General features: G+C 44.4%; 3 protein-coding genes and 1 pseudogene across 3 annotated transcripts; all 4 read right to left on the reverse strand.

Annotated features, from left to right (window-relative positions):
- Positions 1-1,785: 1,785 nt before the first annotated feature.
- On the reverse strand, positions 1,786-4,188 carry LOC130109876 (protocadherin alpha-3-like). Its single transcript, XM_056276849.1, has one exon. The coding sequence runs from the start codon at positions 4,186-4,188 to the stop codon at positions 1,786-1,788; it is 2,403 nt and encodes an 800-aa protein (XP_056132824.1).
- A 321-nt stretch (positions 4,189-4,509) lies between these two features.
- Positions 4,510-7,636, reverse strand: LOC130109887 (protocadherin alpha-3-like). Its single transcript, XM_056276857.1, has 2 exons — positions 5,255-7,636; positions 4,510-4,539 (listed from the first exon to the last, which is right to left on the reverse strand). Exons 1-2 carry the CDS (start codon positions 7,634-7,636, stop codon positions 4,510-4,512), a joined length of 2,412 nt encoding a protein of 803 aa, XP_056132832.1.
- A 1,559-nt stretch (positions 7,637-9,195) lies between these two features.
- Positions 9,196-11,649, reverse strand: LOC130109898 (protocadherin alpha-4-like; annotated as a pseudogene).
- A 1,054-nt stretch (positions 11,650-12,703) lies between these two features.
- LOC130109908 (protocadherin alpha-4-like) lies at positions 12,704-15,276 on the reverse strand. Its single transcript, XM_056276875.1, has 2 exons — positions 15,258-15,276; positions 12,704-15,144 (listed from the first exon to the last, which is right to left on the reverse strand). Exons 1-2 carry the CDS (start codon positions 15,274-15,276, stop codon positions 12,704-12,706), a joined length of 2,460 nt encoding a protein of 819 aa, XP_056132850.1.
- Positions 15,277-15,301: the final 25 nt, after the last annotated feature.

Here is a 15,301-nt window from a genome sequence, read left to right on the forward strand (position 1 = left end):
ATGTGTAATGTGCCCGATCGCGGAGGTTTTCCTCCATCTAAAGCGGTCAGTATTAATCTGATAACGGACTGTTTCTCTCGATCTAAAGCTTTATGCAACACCAGCTCAGCAGACACGCTCTGCTCTCCGCTGCTTTGCACATCCAGGGAGAAATGATCGTTAGCATTTAACTTATAGCTCCTCACGGAGTTACTGCTCATGTCTGCATCATTAGCTAATGGGAGAGGGTATCTCTCTCCCGCCGAGGAAGACTCGGATATGTTAAACACGTAATTTGGCTCGAGGAAGGAGGGTGCGTTATCATTTATATCAAGCACACTGACCTCGATGCGATGGAGATTCATAGGATTACTCAGTAAGGCCTCTATGTTCAGGGAACATTTCAACAAATTGGGGCAAAGCTCTTCTCGGTCTATTCTCTCGTTCACGAAGAGGACCCCTGTCCTTAAATTCACCTCAAAATATGTCTTACTGTAGCCCGATACAATGCGAAGATCCCGTTCCTCTAGTTCCTGTGTTTTAATGTTCAGGTCTTTCGCCAGGTTCCCCACCACCGTGCCTTTATCCACCTCCTCGGAAACAGAGTATGATAGCTGCGCTGCACACCGCTCAAACAAACAAAGGAGAATGGCGCATACAAGCCAGTCTGCACCTCTACTCTGCCGACGACCCATTGCTGCCAACACGGGGGGAATTAAAACGCATCGTCCGAATTTATCTTAAAAAATGGAAGTAATCCCTCATTTGCAGTGAATATCGTCCAGACGAGAACAAAGCTCCCTGCCTTTCGTGACCATCTTCCGAGTGGTCTACTGGCCTAACCCTCACCAAGTGGTGACACGATATGTGCTCCACCCCCCATCAACGGAGGTGGAGTTTTATAGATATATAATTCATGCTCATATGGTAGACACGGTCTCCAGCGACATCATGTGGTCTGTCGATAGACAATACAGTCTGTCTGATTTATCAACACTCATTAACAACACCAAGAAGAGATTGGGGATCTTTTGGTAAACACATACTGAATCTTAACACACTCTTATCTAAAACACCGTCTTGGATGATAAGAGTGGAGAAAAAAATATGATCATAATTTTCCAAGAAATTATTCTCAAAGAAAATGTTAAAATACAAACTCAAAGATAGTCAGATGATGTGTAGGTAGATAGATGGCTAGATAGGTATATATATATATATATATATATATATATATATATATATATATATATATATATATATAGAGAGAGAGAGAGAGAGAGAGAGAGAGAGAGAGAGAGAGAGAGAGAGAGAGAGAGAGAGAGAGAGAGATAGATAGATAGATAGATAGATAGATAGATAGATAGATAGATAGATAGATAGATAGATAGATAGATAGATAGATAGATGGATATACAGATAGATATACAGATAGATATACAGACAGACAGATCGACAGATCTCCATATAGATGATAGATAGACGATATAGATAGATAGATAGATAGATAGATAGATAGATAGATAGATAGATAGATAGATAGATAGATAGATAGATAGATAGATAGATAGATAGACAGATAGATGATCATGACTAGGATTTAACGCAACAATATAAAAAGGTAGATATTTGTAAGGATGGACACTTTAGATACACTTTACTATGGAATATTCAAAATTGAAATTTGACTCTTTCTACCAATGTGCAGCACACGTGCGCACGTGCGATTGAGTATTCTGCGCCATCCTGCCTACATAAATAGCATATGCAAGCTTTTATTGAGGGAGAAAAGAAAAAAGAAAAATACTAGATATTACAAATCCTTACCTTGTCTTTGGTGGGTAAAGTCTGAGTCCTGTTAAAAGTGTCTCCTCCATTAATACTGATCAGCTCCGCATCAGCAGGCGGAAACGGCGCAGGGAAAACTACTACGTCACTCTTCAGCGTGTCTGAGCTGAAACACACGTCATACTGCTGAGTAGCTTTAGAGTAAGACCAGCTCCCGTCAGGGTGGCTGGTGATCATTGGGGCGCTGTACCTGCTGAAACTGCCGTCTGTCCTGTGGCATTTCACCGCTATTAAACTGATGAGGCTCAGTAGAAACACCACTGACACTGACACGATGGAGATCAGCAAATACAAGTTTAGATCAGAGAAGCTCTCCTCCTTTATGGGTACGTGTCTGAACGGAGTCTGCATGTCACCTGTGCTTTCAACCACCACCACATCAATAGACACAGTAGCTGACAGGGAGGGCTCTCCGTTATCAGAAACCAACACCACCAACGGGTGCGTTTTCAGGTCATTGTCACTCATTCGCCTCTTAGTCCGGATTTCCCCGGTGCTGGTTCCGATTCGGAACAGGTTGTTCCCCTTGGGCTCCGAGATGTGATAAGAAAGCAGAGCATTATATCCAGAGTCTGCGTCTACAGCCCTGATCTTGGCCACAAAGTAACCCGCTTCAGCAGAATAGGGGACGTTCTCACTGTTAACGGAGCCGTGTTCAGAATAGGGAGCGAGAATCCCGGGACTGTTGTCATTCTCATCCAGGATAAACACGTTCACAGTCACATTACTGCTGAGTGGAGGAGCACCAGAGTCTGTGGCCTGAACTTTAAACTGGAACGTTTTCATCTCCTCATAGTTAAAAGACTGCAGGCTGACTATATCTCCTGTCTCTGAGTTGATGTTTATCATCGTAGACAATGTGTTACTGTTTTTGTCAAATAATGAATATCTCACGTGACCATTTCGGTCAGTGTCAATGTCAACTGCAGAAACTGTTTTAATAACTGCTCCAACTGCACTATTTTCTTTCACATAAACATTAATGGCAGACTCCGAGAATCTAGGGGCGTTGTCGTTGACATCAGAAATGCGCACAGATATGATGCTCCTGCTGGAGAGAGGTGGGTTTCCTTCATCTGTCGCTATGATGGTGACGTTATATTCAGAGGCTTTCTCTCTATCAAGAGGTCCATCAACAACCAGTGAGTAATACTGTTTGTAGTTGGTTTCCAGTCTGAAAGGAACACCTTTTGCTAAATGACAGCTTACCTCACCGTTTTTGCCACCATCTCTATCGATAACTGACACGAGTGCAATAGCAGTGCCCCCTTTAGCGTCCTCATTCGCCGTGCGTAGCAGTGACGTCACTGTGATTTCAGGAGCATTGTCGTTGAGGTCCAACACTTCTACCAGCACTTTACAATGGGCTGTCAATGGGGGCTGGCCTTTGTCTCTAGCCTCTGCACGGATCTCAAAAACTCTCCTGTCTTCGAAGTCAATCCTTCCTTTGATAGATATGACGCCCGTTTCAGGATCAATTGCAAAAACATCCAGAATATGATCTTGATCTTTGCTACGCAGGGAATATACTATTTCACTGTTCGTGCCTTCGTCAGCATCAGTCGCATTTAAAGTGATGACCGCCGTCCCAACAGGAACGTTTTCAAATATTTTAACCTTATATAAAGTATTGCTGAATACAGGGGCGTTATCATTACTGTCCAACACATTGATTTCGATTTCCGATGTACCTGATTTTGGTGGATTTCCCCCATCTACCGCCGATAAAATAAGTTGTATTTTGGGCTTCCTCTCGCGGTCCAGGGCTTTCTGTAGCACTAGCTCAGCGGAGACGCTCTCCGCTCCTTTGTGTGTGGCAAGAGAGAAGTACTCGTTGGGACTAAGCTTGTAAATACTAACGCCGTTCCTGCCGATATCCGTATCCTTTGCCTCCGAGAGCGCAAATTTGAACCCCGGTGACGTGTTTTCCGCGATGTCCAAAATCTGCAGCTTTGTGTTAAAAGACGGAGCGTTGTCATTTACGTCTCGGACGTCGATTTCCACGCGGTACAGCGTTAAAGGGCTGCTCATCACAGCCTCTACGCTCACCGTGCATTTGGGTTCCTCCGCGCACAGCTCCTCTCTGTCTATTCTCTCGCTGACGTAGAGCACGCCAGTCTTCAAATTTACCTCGAAATACTTCCCCTTTGATCCGGTCACAATCTGAAAACTGCGGGACTCCAAATCGGGAATATTTATGTTTAAATCCTTGGCGATGTTTCCAACCGCGGTCCCCGGGTCTACTTCTTCTAAAACGGAGTAGGAGAGCTGCCCGCACGCCGCCACCCAGAAAAACCCCAGCAGCACAAGTCTCAGACATGCAGGCCCAACAATAGACCGCCTGCTACCCGGCAAAGACATATTCCCATCGAATAAGAACGAAACATAGGTCCGAAAATATGTTCCCCTGTCAAATAATCCAGATGGAGGCGGTTATAAAGTACACAGCTATACCGATACTCTCCTCAATACACTGGAATAGCGGAGTCTGTCGAAGCGTTCCTCTCAGTCCCTACCTCTTTGTGGTGATCCCCCCCCCTCTCGCTCTCCCCCCCTCTCTCTCTCTGGGAGGAGCCTCTTGATTTCAATGTCATGGTCTATAGTGTCACAACGTGGTGACTGGGAATAAATGCATTTGTCGTGAAACACATCTACCAGAATTACCCGTTTCTCTGCTAACCTCTATGAGATGCGCTCATTTCTCAAACCAAACTGTAAACGGCGGCAATACATTTCTGCAATGTTTCACACTGAAAATACAAAAATACTGATGAGCTCAAAAGTACGCCTGAAAAACCTATGACGCAAACCGTGACGTAGTGTATTTCAAGATAATGGACGGGGAATTTTGGATTTGATTAAACGTTTCCCACTTGCCAGTGTTTTTTCCCGTTTCCCTTGGGGGAAACATGCATTTAAAAGTCTGAGACTAGGCAACTCTATAGAAATTAATTACTTTTAAATTTGGACAGTGTAGACTACTGTGATTTTGTGCAACAGTGGTAAGATAGACAGTTTTCCTCCTATTCACAAAACAGTTGCGATATGCCATCGTGCAGAAAGAACACAACATTTCACTTTATAGTACCACTGAACACTATATAAAAAAAGCCCTCTTCTGCAAAGAAATTGTTAATCAAACCAAAAAAAAAAATGAATTCAGTACCACGGAGAGCGGAATCTTCCCAATAAGTCAGTGGGAGAGTTGGAATACTTTGGACGTGAAACAACGTATTTGTATCAAATTCACAGACCGAAGTTTTAAGAGAAAAATATTAAGGAAAAATAATTGCTAAAAACCCATTCACTTTAATTAACTCACCCAGTTCAAACGTGTGATATAAAAAAAGAGACCAACGCCCAACAATTCAGGATTTAAACATACTAGAAAAGATTTGTTAAGAAACTTAATGATATGCTGTCTTACCTTGTCTTTGGTGGGTAAAGTCTGAGTCCTGTTAAAAGTGTCTCCTCCATTAATACTGATCAGCTCCGCATCAGCAGGCGGAAACGGCGCAGGGAAAACTACTACGTCACTCTTCAGCGTGTCTGAGCTGAAACACACGTCATACTGCTGAGTAGCTTTAGAGTAAGACCAGCTCCCGTCAGGGTGGCTGGTGATCATTGGGGCGCTGTACCTGCTAAAACTGCCGTCTGTCCTGTGGCATTTCACCGCTATTAAACTGATGAGGCTCAGTAGAAACACCACTGACACTGACACGATGGAGATCAGCAAATACAAGTTTAGATCAGAGAAGCTCTCCTCCTTTATGGGTACGTGTCTGAACGGAGTCTGCATGTCACCTGTGCTTTCAACCACCACCACATCAATAGACACAGTAGCTGACAGGGAGGGCTCTCCGTTATCAGAAACCAACACCACCAACGGGTGCGTTTTCAGGTCATTGTCACTCATTCTCCTCTTAGTCCGGATTTCCCCGGTGCTGGTTCCGATTCGGAACAGGCTGTTCCCCTTGGGCTCCGAGATGTGATAAGAAAGCAGAGCGTTATATCCAGAGTCTGCGTCTACAGCCCTGATCTTGGCCACAAAGTAACCCGCTTCAGCAGAATAGGGGACGTTCTCACTGTTAACGGAGCCGTGTTCAGAATAGGGAGCGAGAATCCCGGGACTGTTGTCATTCTCATCCAGGATAAACACGTTCACAGTCACATTACTGCTGAGTGGAGGAGCACCAGAGTCTGTGGCCTGAACTTTAAACTGGAACGTTTTCATCTCCTCATAGTTAAAAGACTGCAGGCTGACTATATCTCCTGTCTCTGAGTTGATGTTTATCATCGTCTGAAGCGGTACCGAGTTACTGGTACTGTCTAAAAGAGAATATATCAGCTGGCTATTTTCACCAAAGTCAGCATCAACTGCAGACACCGTTTTAATAGTTGCTCCTACTGGACTGTTTTCCTTCACATAAACGTTAATCACAGCCTCGGAGAAACGCGGTGCATTATCATTGACATCAGCAATGTAAACCGTTATAACGGTCGTGTTGGCTCGAGGCGGACTGCCTTCATCAGTCGCGGATATAGTGACATTGTATTGAGGGGATCTCTCTCGGTCAAGGGGACCATCGACCACTAAAGAATAATAGTTTTTATAATTTGCCTCCAGTTTAAAAGGGACTATATCGGTGACGTGGCATTTTACGTCACCATTCTTGCCACCGTCTTCATCCAGAACCGACACAAGAGCAATGGCGATGCCAACCTGTGTGTCTTCCCTTACTGTGGTCAATAGTGAAGTCACACTAATTTCAGGAGTATTGTCATTGAGGTCTACCACCTCTACCAAAACTTTACACTGTGCTGCCAAAGAAGGCTGACCTTTGTCTCTGGCCTGCACACGTATCTCAAATACGGGATTTTCCTCGAAGTCAATATTCCCCTTAACAATTAATGCACCTGTTTCCGAATCAATATCAAATATTTTCAGGACGTCATCCTGATCTTTTGTGCTCAGAGAATATGAAATCTCTTTGTTTATTCCCTCATCGGCATCCGCTGCAGTTAGAGTTAGTATTGTAGTTCCAGCTGGTACATTTTCTGCAATACTGGTTTTGTATAATGATTTTGTAAATACCGGGATGTTGTCATTGTTGTCCAAAACATTGACGATTATCTCCGACGTCCCTGATTTTGCAGGTGTTCCTCCGTCTACAGCGGTCAGCGTGAGTTTAACGACAGGCTGTGTTTCTCGGTCTAAAGCTTTCTGCAGCACCAACTCTGCAGACACCCTCTCTCCTCTGTGCACCGCCAAAGAAAAATACTCATTTGCATTCAACTTGTACGTGCTGATATCGTTTCTCCCCACGTCAGCGTCGTAGGCGGACAGAACAGGGAACTTAGCTCCGGGCAGGATGCTTTCTGCGATATCGATATTTTGTGATTTTGCGCTGAAGGATGGATCATTATCGTTCACATCGAGAATATGAATCCCGACGCGGTAGAGCTTCAGTGGCTGGTTGATCACAGCCTCGACATTTATCGTACACTTGGCTGCCTTTGCGCAGAGCTCCTCTCTGTCGACCCTCTCGATAACGTACAGAGCGCCGGTCTTCAGGTTTACCTCGAAATATTTTTTCTTTGACCCGGTTACAATCCGGAACACGCGGGACTCCAAGTCCTGGACGTTGAGGTTTAGATCCTTTGCGATGTTTCCGACAGAGGTCCCCGGGCTCACCTCCTCTGAGACGGAGTAGGAGAGCTCGGCGGACGCCGCTTTCGGCAAACAACCCAACACCATGAGGACCACAGACGTCAATATAAATCCACGTCTGTCGGGCAAATGCATCATTCCGTGCTGCGAGAACAAAGCATAGATCCGAACGTGCAGCTTCCCGTCGTGTATCGGGTGGAGAGCACGAGATTTCACATCATTTCCGATCCGCCGGTGAGGTGGGTCGCCGTGTCGTCGTAACAAAGCCCGGAGTAGAAATAATAGAAGAAGAAAAAAAAGAGCAGAATTTGAATCTGGGAGTGGTCTCAACAGCTCCAAGACGTTTCCATGTCACGGTCTACAACGTCACCACGCGGCCATTTGAAACAATTACAATACGTGCAAATCACACCGGAAAACAAAAACCCAAGTTGTTCAATTACAGCTGTTCAAAATATTGTTGTTCAAGTTTAGTTAGCCCACGATGGCTACAGAACATTTTAGCACCGTGTCTGTCCGTTCATGCCCATATAGCATTTAAACACCTAGATACAAAAAGCAGCATCCTCTATACACACATACACCGATCCCATAACTTCACACAACAAATGGAAAACCTAACGATTTTTTTTGCAAGAATACCCTGATATTCACTAATGTTGATTATAAAACACAGGTACATAACAATTAATCAAAAAAATTTTGTCAATTTTAAATACACACACGTGCATACGCACGCACACACGCGCGCACACAGACGTACACACATATGATGTGTACAGACATACAGTAATCTACCAGTAAGCCTGTAAGACTTGAGCCGTGGAGGAGAGAAACGCCATCTAAAGCCCGCTGAAAGCAGCATTTCCAGCAAAACGACCTCAGCAAAACACAAGAAAGTTTAAGGCCGCTGTTCAGTAACCTGAGAAGCAAAATGATCATTTTCGGCCAACAATTCTGAGTCCAAATCGCCCGATATACATCATTTGCAAAATGAACAAATATATTAAATGATATAAACTTCGAGAAAGTTCTTAAAGTCAACAACAACCAAAACAACAACAGCAACCACAACAACAACCACAACAACAACAACAAAATCCATATAACGCTGGTTTTGCACTGGATCCTGTATGATTTCTCCCGGTCTATCTGAGACGTAAAGCAGACCGAAAACACACACTTTACACATACATTACTTATAGGATGTACATGCACACCTACTGCATTGCACTTTCGATGTGGATATACAGATATATGGATAGAGAGACAGATGGAGAAAGAAAGAGACGAGAGAGAGAGATGAACAGATTAAATACAAGATTGATATTAATGCTAACCAAAGAAAGCAAAAAAGGCAAATTATGAGTAAAAATCGATTCTTCTCAAATGAAAATCAACTGACTATTGACAAATCTACAGAGTTATTTCCGCAGAGTATCAAATAATTTTAGTAAGATTATGAGAAGGTAAGATTCACTACTTGTGCTTTACACGAGAATACAACGGGATTTTTAACCTGGTGACAACTTCCCTAAAGTTAATCTATATAAAAAGCAAAGCAAAGCAAAGCAAGTACATCCATTTGAATATATTCACCGAATGCAAGGATCTCCCTCCCACCACCATATATTACTTACAACTTGGGAAGTTGAACTCAGTGGGGGAACCAAAATGACACATCTACTAAGTAATACTCACAAGTTACTGGTAAGTAAAATGACCACCAAACAAATGTGGAAAATTATACTCTTCAGTTCTTATTTCCTTACCTTGTCTTTAGTGGGTAAAGTCTGAGTCCTGTTAAAAGTGTCTCCTCCATTAATACTGATCAGCTCCGCATCAGCAGGCGGAAACGGCGCAGGGAAAACTACTACGTCACTCTTCAGCGTGTCTGAGCTGAAACACACGTCATACTGCTGAGTAGCTTTAGAGTAAGACCAGCTCCCGTCAGGGTGGCTGGTGATCATTGGGGCGCTGTACCTGCTGAAACTGCCGTCTGTCCTGTGGCATTTCACCGCTATTAAACTGACGAGGCTCAGTAGAAACACCACTGACACTGACACGATGGAGATCAGCAAATACAAGTTTAGATCAGAGAAGCTCTCCTCCTTTATGGGTACGTGTCTGAACGGAGTCTGCATGTCACCTGTGCTTTCAACCACCACCACATCAATAGACACAGTAGCTGACAGGGAGGGCTCTCCGTTATCAGAAACTAACACCACCAACGGGTGCGTTTTCAAGTCATTGTCACTCATTCGCCTCTTAGTCCTGATTTCCCCGGTGCTGGTTCCGATACGGAACAGGTTGCTCCCCTTGGGATCCGAGATGTGATAAGAAAGCAGAGCATTATATCCAGAGTCTGCGTCTACAGCCCTGATCTTGGCCACAAAGTAACCCGCTTCAGCAGAATAGGGGACGTTCTCACTGTTAACGGAGCCGTGTTCAGAATAGGGAGCGAGAATCCCGGGACTGTTGTCATTCTCATCCAGGATAAACACGTTCACAGTCACATTACTGCTGAGTGGAGGAGCACCAGAGTCTGTGGCCTGAACTTTAAACTGGAACGTTTTCATCTCCTCATAGTTAAAAGACTGCAGGCTGACTATATCTCCTGTCTCTGAGTTAATATTTATCATTGTGGAAAGAGGTATTGTTTTACTATTGCCATCTAAAAATGAATAGCTTACTCGTGCATTTTGATCGACATCCGCATCAACTGACGACACTGTTGTAATAACTGCCCCAATCTTGTTATTCTCTTTCACATAAACATTTACTACAGGCTCTAGGAATGAAGGTTTGTTGTCATTCACGTCTGATACGTGTACAGCGATAACGCTGACGGTGGAAAGAGGTGGAGTCCCTTCATCAGTAGCAGTGATTGTCACATTATACTGATCGGCACTCTCTCTGTCCAGGGGGCCGTCAACCACCAAGGTGTAATAGTTCTTATAATTTAATTCTAATTTGAAAGGGACATCTTTATTAATTTTACAATTCACCATGCCATTTCTGCCTCCGTCTTTATCGAGTACTGACACCAAAGCAATAGCGGTGCCTATCGAGGCATCCTCTTTGACGGTGTTTCTTAGTGACGTCACAGTGATCTCAGGAGCATTGTCGTTCACGTCCAAAACTTCAATCAATAATTTTGCGTGTGAGCTCATTGGTGTTTGAGTCCCATCACTGGCTTGAACTTGAATCTCGAAGGCATTATTATCTTCAAAATCTACGTTTCTTGTGTTTGTCACAGTCCCGGTTTTAGCATCTATGGAAAAGGGGTTCGCTTTTTTACCCCGGCCCAACTCGTTGAATGAGTAGAATACTTCCCCATTCAGGCCTGCGTCTAAATCCGTGGCGTTTAAGGTTATTATAGATGTACCAATCGGCGTATTCTCGTCGACGGTAGCTTTATACAGCGTTTTAGTAAAAACAGGGGGGTTATCATTGGTGTCTAAGACATTCACAATGATGGTCATGCTACCGGATTTAGCAGGACTTCCTCCATCAACGGCAGTCAGCGTGAGGAGGATCCGGGGCTGTTTCTCCCTGTCTAGAGCTTTCTGAAGCACTAAATCAGCAGATACGCTCTCCCCTTTATGGATAGCGACAGAAAAGTGTTCATTCTGGCTCAGTGTGTAAGTATTCACGCCATTTCTACCCACGTCGGCATCATGGGCCGAATGTAAGGGGAATCTCGCCCCCGCTATTGCACTCTCAGTTATGTTAATTGTCTGCGACTCGCTGAGAAATACTGGCGAATTGTCATTTATATCCAATATGATGATTTCAATGCGGTAGAGTTTCAAAGGGTTGTTTAAAATCGCCTCTACATTCTGGGAGCATTTGGTGTCGTCGGCGCAGAGCTCCTCCCGGTCTATCCTTTCATTGACGTACAAAGCACCGGTCTTTAGATTTACCTCGAAATATTTTTTCGTCGACCCCGAGACGATCTGAAACGCGCGGGACTCCAAATCCTGCACAGCGAGGTTTAAATCCTTCGCGATGTTTCCGACAGAGGTCCCCGGTTTTCCTTCCTCTGAGACGGAGTAGGAGAGCTGTCCCGACACCGCTCCCCAGTAACGCTCCGACAGCGCGAACGTAAGATAGGCCACGACAAAGGTCCTTCCAGCCGGAGACGACATGATTCCCTCCGATATGAACAACGCATGGAGTCCAGTATAGATACAGCTCGGCCGAACAATCAGCGGAAAAGAAGAAAACAATACTCCCAGTTGAAGCATACACAGACGAATCCAAACCGTAGTCTCTTATCAGACTGCATACCGTCCCCTGTGCTGCTGCGTTGTAACAAAGACCAGGCAACGTCACTCTGCTTTGAATATGGGCGGAGCCTCGGGACTCCGAATAACACATCTTTCAATGTGGTGGTCTACAGTGTCGCCACGTGGCAATTTGAAATAACTGTACACATTGAAAAGATAAGAGATATATGTAATGGATAACGGATTGACGGAGTATTTAGTGAATTACGTTAAAAACAACAAACAACATAGAAGGAAAATAATGGAAATGAAGATCCTATTCAAGTAACTAATTTTATGTTAGAACCAAATCGTCGTGAAGCGTTTCAGCACCATGGACAGCGACAAAGAGCTTTTTTTTCTGCTTTTCGTCGGGACAATCTCAAAGACTGCAACTGCACTGGCCTCACTTAACCCTAACATGACTTTACAAAGGCCAGAGAAGGGGAGAGGAAACGTTTTGATAGCAGAATTTGCATACTCAATCCAATATCAGACAAATATGTGATCTTTTCCATTTACACTAACGACAAATACATACCCTGATAACTTTCACATCTAAGAGAGCGGAATATTTATCTCCTGATAGTAGAAAAAACATGACAAAATAATGCACCAAACACTGAAAAATGTTTACAACGCAATAGATTCCTTCCAAATGTGGAAGACAAAGAAATTTACACACACACACACACACACACTTACACGCACACACACACACACACACACACACACACACACATATCGCTTGTTTCAGGCACCATTCAAAATATACCACAAGGGGAACGTGCAACGCAACGTTATTGCAGCTTAAAATGATTGTTTTGAATCATTTAGAATGGATGCTAAAAAAGACACAACGTGTCCCTCTGATAAAGACAGGAGATTGAATTGAATGTTTGTAGTGTTGTTCAAACAAATTAAAGTCTTGAAACTAATCTTCAAATGTAAATGCATATGTGTGCAGAGATATGTTTCGTTCTCTTACCTTGTCTTTAGTGGGTAAAGTCTGAGTCCTGTTAAAAGTGTCTCCTCCATTAATACTGATCAGCTCCGCATCAGCAGGCGGAAACGGCGCAGGGAAAACTACTACGTCACTCTTCAGCGTGTCTGAGCTGAAACACACGTCATACTGCTGAGTAGCTTTAGAGTAAGACCAGCTCCCGTCAGGGTGGCTGGTGATCATTGGGGCGCTGTACCTGCTGAAACTGCCGTCTGTCCTGTGGCATTTCACCGCTATCAAACTGATGAGGCTCAGTAGAAACACCACTGACACTGACACGATGGAGATCAGCAAATACAAGTTTAGATCAGAGAAGCTCTCCTCCTTTATGGGTACGTGTCTGAACGGAGTCTGCATATCACCTGTGCTTTCAACCACCACCACATCAATAGACACAGTAGCTGACAGGGAGGGCTCTCCGTTATCAGAAACCAACACCACCAACGGGTGAGTTTTCAGGTCATTGTCACTCATTCGCCTCTTAGTCCGGATTTCCCCGGTGCTGGTTCCGATTCGGAACAGGTTGTTCCCCTTGGGCTCAGAGATGTGATAAGAAAGCAGAGCATTATATCCAGAGTCTGCGTCTACAGCCCTGATCTTGGCCACAAAGTAACCCGCTTCAGCAGAATAGGGGACGTTCTCACTGTTAACGGAGCCGTGTTCAGAATAGGGAGCGAGAATCCCGGGACTGTTGTCATTCTCATCCAGGATAAACACGTTCACAGTCACATTACTGCTGAGTGGAGGAGCACCAGAGTCTGTGGCCTGAACTTTAAACTGGAACGTTTTCAAATCCTCATAGTTAAAAGACTGCAGGCTGACTATATTCCCGCCTTCTGCATCAATATGAACCATTGCAGATATGGGCACTGAGTTGCTATTGCTTTCTATGACTGAATAACTCATCTGGCCATTTTCATCTACGTCAGCATCTAAAGCAGATACTGTTTTAATTATCGCTCCTACTGGACTGTTCTCTTTGACATAAACATTAATCTGGTACTCGGAAAACCGAGGTGCGTTATCATTGACATCAGACACATGTACAACAACAACTTTTGTGTTAGAAAGTGGGGGAGTCCCTTCATCCGTGGCTGTGACGGTGACATTGTACTGAGCAGCAGTTTCTCTGTCGAGGTGGCCATCAACTACCAATGAATAATAGTTTTTATAATTTGTTTCCAGTTTAAAGGGGACCACATTCTCAATGTCACAATTCACCACAGCATTCTTGCCATTATCTCTATCTAGCACGGACACGAGAGCAATAGCGGTGCCTGATTTAGTGTCCTCCTTTATTGTGTCTACCAGTGACGTCAGAGTGATCTCAGGAGCATTGTCGTTGAGGTCTATCACTTCCACAAGCACTTTACAGTGCGCGGCCACTGGGGGCTGTCCTCTGTCAATAGCCTGTGCACGTATTTCAAAAGCAGAATTTCTCTCATAATCAATGTTTCCTTTGACCGTAATGGCGCCTGTGTGCGGATCAATATTGAACATTTCCAAGATATGATCCCTCTCATTTTTGTTTACGGAGTAAACGATCTCGCTATTCGTGCCTTCGTCTACGTCAGTGGCATTCAATGTGAGAATGGTTGTCCCAATTGGTGTGTTTTCAAATATTCGTGCTTTATACAGAGGCATACTGAAAACTGGAGCATTGTCATTAATATCTAATACATTAACAATGATTTCCAAAGTACCTGATCGCTGTGGCGTCCCTCCATCTAACGCAGTCAGACTAAGTTTAACCACGGGCTCCTTTTCTCGATCTAAAGCTCTCTGCAGCACCAACTCGGCTGAAACACCATCTCCCTCTTTGTGCACAGCTAAAGAAAAATGTGCATTAGGACTGATCTTGTATGTGCTGATGCCATTCTTTCCCACATCCACATCGGAGGCGTCGAGCAAAGGAAACTTCACGCCCGCTATGGTGTTTTCCGCTATGTCTAACGTCTGAGATTTTGCTCTGAAAGATGGCGCGTTGTCATTTATATCTAAGATTACGACTTGAACGCGGTAAACCTTTAAAGGGTTGTTGATCACGGCCTCTACGTTGACTGTGCATGTGGGTCCTTCCGCACAAAGCTCCTCTCTGTCTATCCTTTCATTGACGTACAGAGCGCCGGTCTTTCGGTTTACCTCGAAATTTGTTGTCTTTGAGCCAGTTACAATCTGGAACATTCGAGACTCCAGTTCCTGGACATTGAGGCTGAGGTCCTTAGCGATGTTTCCGACGGTGGTCCCCGGATTTACCTCCTCCGAAACGGAGTACGAGAGCTGCCCGGACACCGTTTCCCAGAAACCACTCAGCAGTACGAGCGCTAGGGATATCACAACGGAGCCCCGTCTATTCGGTAGAGACATAATTCCTCCCGTGGAAAAAGCATAAATCCGGAATAAATGACGCGAGGTAATCCAAGAAGAAGAGAAACTAGATTAATGGTACTATTCAATTAATGCGTTTTGCGGGGATCGGACTTACGTCCGTTCGCTGTCTGCATGCGCCACTCTGTAACAAAGCCCCGA

Source organism: Lampris incognitus, chromosome 1, assembly GCF_029633865.1.
Source record: "Lampris incognitus isolate fLamInc1 chromosome 1, fLamInc1.hap2, whole genome shotgun sequence".
Classification (NCBI taxonomy): domain Eukaryota; kingdom Metazoa; phylum Chordata; class Actinopteri; order Lampriformes; family Lampridae; genus Lampris; species Lampris incognitus.